Raw genomic sequence first — 11,140 nt, forward strand, 5'->3', positions numbered from 1 at the left:
TTAAAACTATATGAATAAAAATGAGATAAGTTAATATGTTATGTTTGTTAATTTTAATCATTTATCAATGTTATTTTTTTTGTTTCTAACTATGTTAAAATATTTGTTGGTGCAAAAAATACTTTGACTTGTACGCACACTTTCTCTTTTTAGTTTATTTGATTAATTAGTTTCACATATTTTGTTTTCAAATGTGTAACCTAGCTATATCTAATTATGGTTTCTAAGTTTTATTATGATACATTAATAATATCAGTTTTACAAAAAAAACAACAAGTATATTTACTTTGGATTTATTAATAAAAAATAACAACTATGTTTAGTATATGGAGTATGAATTATATATTCTCACTGGACAGAGATGACTCAGCTACACAGAGACCACTCACCTCAACAAGACAACAACAAGAGACATACCTCTCCATCTGGTTTGACAGAGTTTAAAGCTATGGACCTTTTCACCAAAACCGCTTGCTTCACTTCTGTTTCATCATTCTGGTTTACCACTGCTATGTAAGTGTTTCAAATTTTACTCTCTATCTATTTGTGAGTCTTTAAAAGCATCCCAAGTTTATTCAGAAATGGTATCATTATTTGGAAAAAAAAAGAATCATATATGTATTATGAGTCAACAGTTTCCACCATAGTATATGAATGGATTACAAAACTAAATTGATGATATCAGAGTTGTAATTTAGCATAGTTGTAACTGCACCAAATGTGTTGTGGGTGAGATCAGCATGGATTTCATCTCCTTTTTTCAGAAACAAAAAATATTGATCTACAAATAGATGTCCTATTGTATTCTTTATAGAAACAGAAAAAATGAATGGTGATTTTAGTACAGAAGGAATACTTGTGTGGTTCAGCTGTATTTCTCCCACACCATTCGAAACTTTAAGGTAATGAATGGTGAATGCGTTTTTTATAAGTATGGAACAGTATTATTGTAATTGTTGGTGAGCCTTGCATTTGTTACCAATCAATAACAATATGTAGAAGGGGGCTTTTTTCAGTTTTTGTTGTCAAAATGTGCATTTTTTTATATTCATTGAGTTATCTGATGAAAAGTATCAATGCACAATTAACAGTAGGGAAAATTGTTAAATATGACTCACAATTTGATTTCAAATGCAAAAGTAAACCCAAACATGAATCAAATACAAAAGTGACTTTAGAGAATATTGAAATTACAACATGCCCCTTGTGTAGAAAAAAAAAAACCAAAATGCTTTTTACGTTTCTAACCCCCGTAAGTCTTCCGTCCAGACGACTTACAAGTTAGTTGTCTGGACGACTTACAGTCGTCTGGTTTTGTTTTTAAAAAAAATAATTTAAAAAATTTGTAAAAAATATTTTGATAAGTGAAAAATAAAAATCATATAACTAACATATGTTTTAAGTGATATAAATTAAGATATAACAAAAGTGAATTGTTTTCGACATAGATGAGTGAAAGTAGTGAGTCATGATATTCTTTGGTTTAGGTTTTGCCAACATATGTTGTAGTATTGTATGTATTCTTAGGGTTAGATTTTGGAAAGCATAAAAGTATTTTCGAAAAATATGAAATTTACCCAAATGTGTTTATTTCTGTGTATAGTAATCACAAAGCAAGTTTAATTTGATTTTATAACGTGTTTAGTTAGTTAATTTTAGTCAATTTAGTTTAGGGGTTAAATTTAGAGTCTGGACGACTTACTAGTAAGTCGTCTGGTGAATATAATTACGGTAGACGACTTACTAGTAAGTCGTCTGATGTATAGTATTCCACAAACGACTTACCAGTAAGTCTTGCAAACCGGACCCCTAACCGGATATTTACCGGACATACATAAGATGTTTTTTTTATTCACTGTTTCGCGAAATTCAGAAAAAAAACCCTAACGGCGTTTCTCTCAAAACCCTAAAGGCGATTTAAAAGGCGATTTCCGTCGATTCTCTCTAATCCATCGTTCTCACCGCCGATTATATCTCCGCCGTTATCACCGACGTTCTAAGCACCGTTCTCACCGCCGCTTCCTCTATTTCAGATTTGAGAGGAAACCCTAACGCCGCTTCCTCTATTTCAAATTTGAGAGGAAACCCTAACGCCGTTTCTCCCTAAACCCTAACAACGTTTCTCTGTAAACTTAGCGCCGTTTCGTGTCTCGTTCTCTCCGCCGGTTCTCTGTAAACCCTAGAGGCGTCTCGTTGAACTCCGCCGCCGGTAACTCCGCCGCCGGTAAGTTATTGAGAACATAAAACGTTGTCTCTATCTATAGTCGTTCTGACCGTGCTTCTTAATTTGTCGTCTATTTTGGCAGATCTATAACCGCTGTGTCGAAGGCGACTATATCTTCTCCGAATTTCCAGGTGGGCTTTGAACTGTTCTATTGGATGTCTTGGAAGACTTTGCGGAAGACTTAAATATAAGCCAGACGACTTAACACAAGTCGTCTGGAAAGTCTTCCAGCTGGAAAACTTTGCAGACGACTTGTATTAAGTCGTCTGGAAAATCTTCTAGCTGTAAGACTTTCCAGACGACTTGTATTAAGTCGTCTGGAAAGTCTTCCAAACTTACAACTTGAACTTCAATACTGGATGGTTGTCTGTTTGAGATGGTTGTTGTCTTTGATTGTTTTTTGTCTTTGATTGTTTCTGTCTTTGATTGTTTTGCAGACAAAAACATGGATATTCCAAAACTCCCCCGGAGGAAATATACATTAGGGAAAGAGCCCAACCCAATTAAGAGCATTTCGTATCACACGGATTGTACGACGTTGCATCATACTTTAGAGGAGGCTCTTGATCATCGAGAATATGAAGCGCTGAAGGAGTCGAAGTTGGGAGTTTTCATCAAGTTCCAAGAGCTGTGATTTGGTTGGGCTTCAAGACTGGTTCACTTCATGCTCGGTTTCCAGCTCGACATAAAGAAGAAGTATGAGCTGTGGTGTCTCGTTGGTCCAGAACCGCTGAGGTTTTCACTGATAGATTTTGAAAAGCTCACTGGTCTAAACTGTGAGTACATCGAGGACTTTGAGAGTCCGTACTGTCCTGTTACGCCGGAGATGTCTGCTTTCTGGGCGAAGTTGGGAGTTAATATCAATGATGGGCCATCTACTGACCAGATAATATCAGCACTCAAGAGATGCAAAGAGTGGTCTCGGGATGATCGCAAGCGGCTCGCGTACCTTGCCATCTTCGCTGGATACATTGAAGGGAAAAAGGTCACAACCTCTACACGGGCTAGTCTGGCGAGGCTAGTGATGGATTTAGAACGGTTTGAGAATTATCCATGGGGGAGAGTCGCTTTTAAGGTGCTGATTGAGTCTCTGAAGGCCAAAAATATCACAGGTTGTTACACGATTGATGGGTTTGTACAAGCTTTCCAGTCATGGGTGTACACAGCTCTGCCGGAACTTGGTGCTGGTTATGGTAATCCCGTAGGAGGCGAACCGGCTGTACCGTTACTGGCTTACTCGGGTGGCAAAGGACGCAGATGGTTTCAACAGGCTATCTGCAGTCAGGTATTTAAACTTGTATCCAACAGGCTATCTGCAGAAGACTTATAATTAAGTCGTCTGGAAAGTCTTCTAGCTGGAAGACTTTGCGGACAACTCATATTTAAGTCGTCCGCAAAGTCTTCCAGCTAGAAGACTTTCCAGACGACTTAATTATAAGTCTTCTGCGAAGTCTTTTCTTTCCAGACGACTTTATCTAAGTTCATATCTTTTATTTACTGCAGACTAGAGTGGAAAACTTTTTTGAGAAGGAGGGGATCAGTGAACTGTTTCCACAATGGGACTCTGATGTTGAGGACCCGGACGCGGAGAACATAATTAAAGTCATGTATAAGAGACCGTGGAAGTGGACCATGGATTGATGGGAAGTCACCGGTACTTGTGATACGAGTCCAACGAAGGAAGATGAAGAACGTCCAAGACATCGGAAGAAAGCTGAAGAACGTCCAAGACGTCGGAAGAAAGCTGAAGAATGTCCAACTCCAAGACCTCAGAAGAAAGCCCGTTTAGAGGCAACTGCAGAGGCTAGTGAAGAGGCTAGTGAACGTGAAGAGGGTCGTGAACGTGAAGAGGCTCGTTTACGTGAAGAAGGTCGTGAAGAGGCTCGTGAACGTGAAGAGGGTCGTTCCGATGTTTGTACAGAGGTGATTGGGATGACCAAAGAGGAATTGGGCAGAAATTTCAAGGACCTAGCTGATGCCTTGAGGCAAGGGTTTGGGACGTGCCTTGCGGAGATCAAGCATCTGTCGGATAGGATTGGTGTTGTGGAAAAGAAGTTTGGTATCACACCTGCTCCGTCTAAACAGACGCAAGAACCAGGGGTTAGTACTAAATCCTTTCTCAAAACCTATCAGAAGACTTCGTAGACGACTTAACTATAAGTCGTCTTGAAGGTCTTCCAGCTAGAAGACTGAACAGACGACTTATAGTTAAGTCGTCTGGAATGTCTTCTAGCTGGAAGACCTTCCAGACGACTTATAATTCAGTCGTCTGGGACGTCTTCTAGCTAGACGACTTCGCAGAAGACTTATAATTGATCTTTGAAAATGATCTATGCAGAGTGAAAGAGAAAGTGTTAATGGGGCGAAAGAGAAATCCGGAAAGAAGAGAAAGGAGAGAAAGGAGGATCCAAAGGAGGATCCTAAGAAGAGAATGGAGAGGAAGGAGGATCCAAAGGAGGATCCTAAGAAGAGAATGGAGAGGAAGGAAGATCCAAAGGAGGATCCTAAGAAGAGAAATGAGGATCAAAAGGAGGATCCTAAGGAGGATCAAAAGGAGGATCCTAAGGAGGATGCTAGTGAGGTTGCTAAGGACGATCCTGAGGAGGATGCCAGTGAGGTTGGTAATGAGGGTGCTAGTTTCTCGAAAGTGCCGAGTCTAGTGGTTGCCGAAGAAGTCGAAGAACCGAGCGTTCTTCTATTGGATAAAGAAAATTCTACTCTTTCAGATAAAGTAAAGGAGAGAGCTAGATATGAGTCAAAGAGGGATGCTGCTCATTTGGAACTTCAGCGGGATGCTGCTTTGGCAGTTCAGCGTGGAAGGAGTGAGCGAACAAGGAAACTTGCTCCCACACAGTCGTCTCTTTATAAGGAGAACAGCACGGCCAAAATGATCATTCCAAACTCAAACAAGTCTGCCTTTACACCTTTTCACCCACTCGACAAGGCTACACAGAAGTTGCTCATTGATCACTGCAAAACTTGTCCATAAGTGAATTACTCTCCCATAATAGCTTGCTTTAAGTCTTCAGCTCTGATTGGTTTTCCACTTTTTGTTTTGCAGTGAAGTTAAGAAGCCTATGGAGAAACGCCCGGTGAGAAGTCTTTCTCGGTGGTATAAAACACTCCGGACTTCCAAAGACTGGCTGGACGACTCAGTAAGTTTTCTTCTACAAATAGTTAAGTCGTCTGCTAAGTCGTCTGGACGTAGATGACTTTCCAGTCGACTTAATAGTTAAGTCGTCTGCTAAGTCTTCTACGTAGAAGACTTTAGAGGTCTAGGAAGAAGACTCCCTGGTGGTGCCTGGAATTATTATAGTTGAAAAACACCATCATTTTGCAGATCTATGAAGGTTTGGGGGAAGGATATTGACGATATCTATGCGCCAGTGAATTACAATGACTTTCATTGAATTTCTATCTGGATATCGATTCCTGAGAGGCGCATAGTGGTTTTTGACAGCGATCATTCCTGTATAGCCCCAGCAGACCTCGATGTGATAATGGAGTCTTTTTGCCACATGGTCCTCTACTTGCTATATGAGTGCTCCTCCATCGAAAAACGTGAAACAATGCTCCTGGAGCCATACACATATGAAAGACCGGTCTTACCAAAGTCAAAATCTGGTGATTGTGGCGTGTATGCTCTAAAGTTCATTGAGGTTCATTCTTTGGGGTTGCCATTTTCTCCAAAAGACTTTGCCCAAAGCAACAGTAAGAATATGAGGGAGACGATGGCGGTGGATGTATTTAGAGAGATTCCAAACGCGCATTATTTTGACAACACGGACAATGATGATTACCTGGAGACGTATGCACCTCAAGTTTGAGTTACGGATTAGGGTTTAGACTAGGGTGATTGTGAATATTTGAAGGTGATTGTGTGTATGAACTTGATTGTATGTATTTAAGTCTTGTGAATATTTGAAGGTGATTGTGTGTATGAACTTGATTGTATGTATTTAAGTCTTGTGAATATTTGAAGGTTTAATATATATTTGAAGTCGTCTGGAAGGACTTAATTATAAGTCGTCTGGAAGGTCTTCCACCCAGAAGACTCTCCAGGCGACTTAACTATAAGTCGTCTGGAATGTCTTCCAGCTAGAAGACTCTCCAGGCGACATTTCTATAAAGTCCGTGCACAGAAGACATTCCAGACGACTTATAGTTAAGTCGTCTGGAAGGTCTTCCAGCTAGAAGACTCTCCAGGCGACTTAGCTATAAGTCGTCTGGAAGGTCTTCCAGCCAGAAGACTCTCCAGGCGACTTAACTATAAGTCGTCTGGAATGTCTTTTGTGCACGGACCTTATAGAAAAGTCGTCTGGAATGTCTTCTGTGCACGGACACATAAGGTCATAACACATAAAAGGTCATAACACATAAGGTCAAAACACATAAGTTCATAACACATAAGTTCGTCTGGCAGACTTAATTGAAGATCTTCTGGGTTAGACGACTGACTAGACGACTAACTTGAAGGTCGTCTGGCAGACTTACTTGAAGGTCTTCTGGGTTAGACGACTGACTAGACGACTAACTTAAAGGTCGTCTGGGTTAGACGACTTACATTGTGGTTTCGTATGGCCGGTTTCTTTGCAGTTTGAGCATCTATAAACCCTGTGTTTCTTCCGGGGTTTACTTGCTCTCATCCTGGATAGCTCTAACCAAGATTGCCATCTTGATTTCTTTTGTCTCCCCGGACCACGCTTTACATCTGGAGGAAAGCATGTGCGTGCCTCAATCGCTTGTCGATTACAAAGATATATATTCTCTGAGTATCCTGCAAACAAATAATTCTTTGAGTACACTGGAGATACAAGTGTGTCGATATGCACACCAGCAAGTGTTCCAGCTGCTATAGCATGAGAGCAAGGTATTTTCTCCACTCCATAGACACCACAATCACACTTTCCATGTTCCAAATCAACCACACAGTCCATTTTGCCACCTTTCACAAAGAATTTCCATCCATCAATTGGTTGGGCCCTCATCTTATCTGCTATCTCTGACCGAACAGCAAGCAAGTATTCAACACCCCGACTATTTTGAGTTGGGAGACTCAATGCATCGTCTCTCCTTTTCCAAAACCACCTTCCTAGCTTCTCCCTTATGAACTCCAACAGGAAGTCAATCGGAAATCCCCTAGCTCGCTTCAGTGCGGAATTAATAGACTCAGCGATGTTGCTCGTTTTTATGTTGTACCTGTCTCCCGTACAGTAAACCCTTGACCATAGGCTAACGTCTGCATTCACCAAATACGTTGCAAGGTCCGGGTTTGCACTCCGTATCTCAGCCATGTACCGGTCAAAATATGAAACTGTGTGAGCATAAGCAGCACCTTTCACCAAGTACAAAAGATGTCTCCCTTTATAAGTTTTGACAATGTTTTCTTGAAGGTGATAATAACATATTCATCGGGTTGCCCAAGGAAACACCTTATCACACGCACTTTTAATTGCCTCGTGCCGGTCAGACACTATCACCAGAGGAGAATCATGGGATATACAACTAGCCAATTTTGTGAAAAACCATTCCCAAGAAGGTCCATCTTCAGCATCTACGATCCCAAAAGCCAATAGAAATATCTGAAAATTCCCATCTTGTGCCGCTGTAACTAACATAACACCTCCATACTTCCCACTTAAGTGAGTCCCATCCACCACAATGATCCTTCTCTGATACTTAAAACCTTTGATAGAAGGTCCAAAGGAGATAAATAGATACTTAAATCGGTTCAGAGAATCGAGTTCTATAGCCGTGATAGAATCTGGATTTGCTAAGGAGACTTGCTCGAGATATGATGGCAGTCGCGAATACCCATCTTCTGCTGATCCTCTCACCAACATTTGTGCATATAAAAGTGCTCTGTATGAAGTGGTGTAATTAAGCGTCATACCAAACATGTTCTTCATAGCATCAGTGATATGCTGCGGATTTAACCCATCAATGATTCCAACACGATCAATGAAAAGCCGAGCAACATAATTCGGAGTACAATGTTTCTGCTGAGCGATTCTATCTCCCACTGAGCATGTATGAGCTTGCACATACTTTGTTACCCAAAACGTGTTTGTCCCATGTTTTACACTCGCTCTGAGCCTCCATCCACAACCACTAACCCGACATATTGCCACAATGAGAGTTTTCGATGACTTGTATATTCTGAAGGTGAATCCACGCCTCACTGCTGTCAACCGCACCTCCGAAACCAATGCATCCTTGCTAACGAAACTCTGGTTGACATGTAGCTTGTCTCTTTGAAATCTTTCTCTTTCAATAGCATATGTTTCTTTGAAATCTTCAAAACACATATCATCTTCTTCTGAGTCCTCATCTTTGACCTTTCCATAAACACTGTAATTCTCACCATCCTCGACCGCTTCAGCAACATCACAGATATCAGCATCCTCCTCTCCATCATCCTCCTCCCCATCATCCACCTCCTCATCCTGCTCCTCCCCATCATCCTCCTCGCCATCATCCTCCTCCCCACCAGCTTCATTAACTTCTTCCCTCTCCTCTGAAACCGTTCTCATCTTGCTACGGCTTCTCATCTTGCTACGGCTTGATACACAAAGTCGTACTCCGTGCGTTTTGGTTATCTCGAGCAAGTATCCAACTTGTCTATCACTTGTAACATGAATAGGAGGGATATATGGAGCCATATCTTGCATCATTGCTTCTGGTACTGAGTAACTTATCTCCACAGACTCTATGCCCATATCCAAGTTAAAATCTTCTTCAGCCATTACAACAAGTTCAGCATGTGTCGAACCTTCACTCAAAAAAACATTCTCGCTCCTTTGGAATCATTAACCACAAAATCCCAACATCCATCTTTCCACAACCATTTTCCATACACTGCAGGTAACCGACGTATCATCTGCAAAAAATCAAAAATAAAAACACATTAGCTAGAAACTTTGATTAACATGAAGTGATGTTGGTAAACTCTTAAATATCACCAATTATGTTATAAATTTAATTCAGTAGCTCTAATATTGATTAATATACATGAATTAATAAGAAAATGTAAAAAAGTCTTTATAGTTTTGGAGAAAATGAAAGTTTACTAAACATTGACGCAGACGACTTACTGGTAAGTCGTCTGGAATACTTAGACGACTTACAAGTAAGTCGTCCGAAGAGGTCATTTTGGCAATTGACTTTAAGCTGGACGACTTACAAGTAAGTCGTCCAGTTTTGTTTGTTAAAAAAAAAACACCAGACGACTTAAGTCGTCTCGGATAAACGGGTTACTTTTGCATTTGACCGAATTGTGTCAGAAAAATTGACTTTTCTTAGACGACTTACTAGTAAGTCGTCCCTGGAAAAACAAAAAACTCAATATTTTATTAAAACGAGATGACTTACTTGTAAGTCGTCTCATGTTAGTTTAAAATTCGAAAATAAAACTGAAATTTTTATTTTTTCCAGACGACTTAAACGGAAGTCGTCCAGATAGACGACTTACACGGAAGTCGTCTGAGATAAGCAAGGTTTGACCAGAATCTCAGAATAAAATCTGGACGACTTTACTTATCCTGGACGACCTTCAAGTAAGTCTTCTGACTGGACGACCTTCAAGTAAGTCGTCTGGGAGAAAATAAATATTTAAATTGTTTTTCCAATTGCAAAACTAACCTGAGACGACTTACCAGTAAGTCGTCTAGCTTTAATAAAATATTGATTTTTTTGTTTCCCCAAAGACGACTTACTAGTAAGTCGTCTGGGAAAAGTCAAATATCTGACACAATTCGGTCAAATGCAAAAGTAATCCGTTTATCCTAGACGACTTACTAGTAAGTCGTCTAGGATATTCTCGGGTTTTTTTTTCTAAACAAAGAAAGATGGACGACTTACAAGTAAGTCGTCTCTTTGTCCAGAAGACTTAACCGTAAGTCTTCTACAGCCAGACGACTTACAGGTAAGTCTTCTAAGCGGACAGATCTGGAAATTTTTCTAATTTCATACGTTAAATTAGTGAGATGACTTCCTTACCACACAGAAGTCTTCTCCAAACACCCAGAACCTTAAACGAGAGTAACCCACCAAAAATAGTAAGCTTGAATGTCTCTATCAACCAAAAAAATTTAAAATCAAAAGCTTGAGTTTTTTGGATGAATATGGAGACAAAGTGAAAGAGATGTTGTTTTCAGTTCATAACAATTGAGAGAGAGACAGTAAATTGATTTCAGGTGCATTAACAGCTTCAAATTGGTTGTTCATGGTAGTTGGGGTATTGAAGGCGATGACAATCTTGTAAATACTTGAAGATGATGAGGTTGAGAGAGTAAAATGGCCATTTTCGAAAAACATAAAAAAAAAAAAATTAATGGTATTTTCGTAAATACTGTGAACATATGGGGTGAATAGGGCAAAAGAAAGATAAAAAAAAAGAGAGGTTACTTTTGTGTTTGACTTTGAGTTTTGAGTCAATTTTGCAAAAAACCCTTAACAGTAACTCGAAATTTTTCCGCGCTATGCGCGGATTGTATACTTTGATATATTATACTTATATATTTATTTATTATTCAAATTATATTTTCATGTTATTCTCGAATGTTTTTAATAAGTTAATGTTTGTTGTGTATTTAATATTAGCTATTTTATTTTAAAATTTGTGTTATATAATGTTTATGATTTTATAATAAAAAAATATATTTCCATAAAATGAACATATAATATGGTATGTTAATTTGTTTAAGTTAAGAATATGACTTGTTTAGTATCCAAAAACTACTTTGTAAAATAGTTAGAATAAATACACAACTCTTAATTTGGTGACTTACATTTATATGATTTCCTTACTAATTTATAATAAATTATTTTAAATTAAATTTAGCATGTAGTTTATTGTATATAGTTTTTGTAAATTATTTTGGTATTCAAAAACAATTTAATCCATCCACTTGCTTG

At 39.1% G+C, this 11,140-nt stretch overlaps 1 protein-coding gene across 1 annotated transcript; it reads left to right on the forward strand.

Annotated features, from left to right (window-relative positions):
- The first annotated feature begins 2,888 nt into the window (after positions 1-2,888).
- LOC130509804 (uncharacterized) lies at positions 2,889-5,213 on the forward strand. Its single transcript, XM_057005996.1, has 4 exons — positions 2,889-3,231; positions 3,337-3,509; positions 3,905-4,324; positions 4,563-5,213. The coding sequence occupies exons 1-4, from the start codon at positions 2,889-2,891 to the stop codon at positions 5,211-5,213; spliced, it is 1,587 nt and encodes a 528-aa protein (XP_056861976.1).
- The last annotated feature ends 5,927 nt before the right edge of the window (positions 5,214-11,140 follow it).

The sequence above is a fragment of the Raphanus sativus genome, chromosome 3 (genome assembly GCF_000801105.2).
Source record: "Raphanus sativus cultivar WK10039 chromosome 3, ASM80110v3, whole genome shotgun sequence".
Classification (NCBI taxonomy): domain Eukaryota; kingdom Viridiplantae; phylum Streptophyta; class Magnoliopsida; order Brassicales; family Brassicaceae; genus Raphanus; species Raphanus sativus.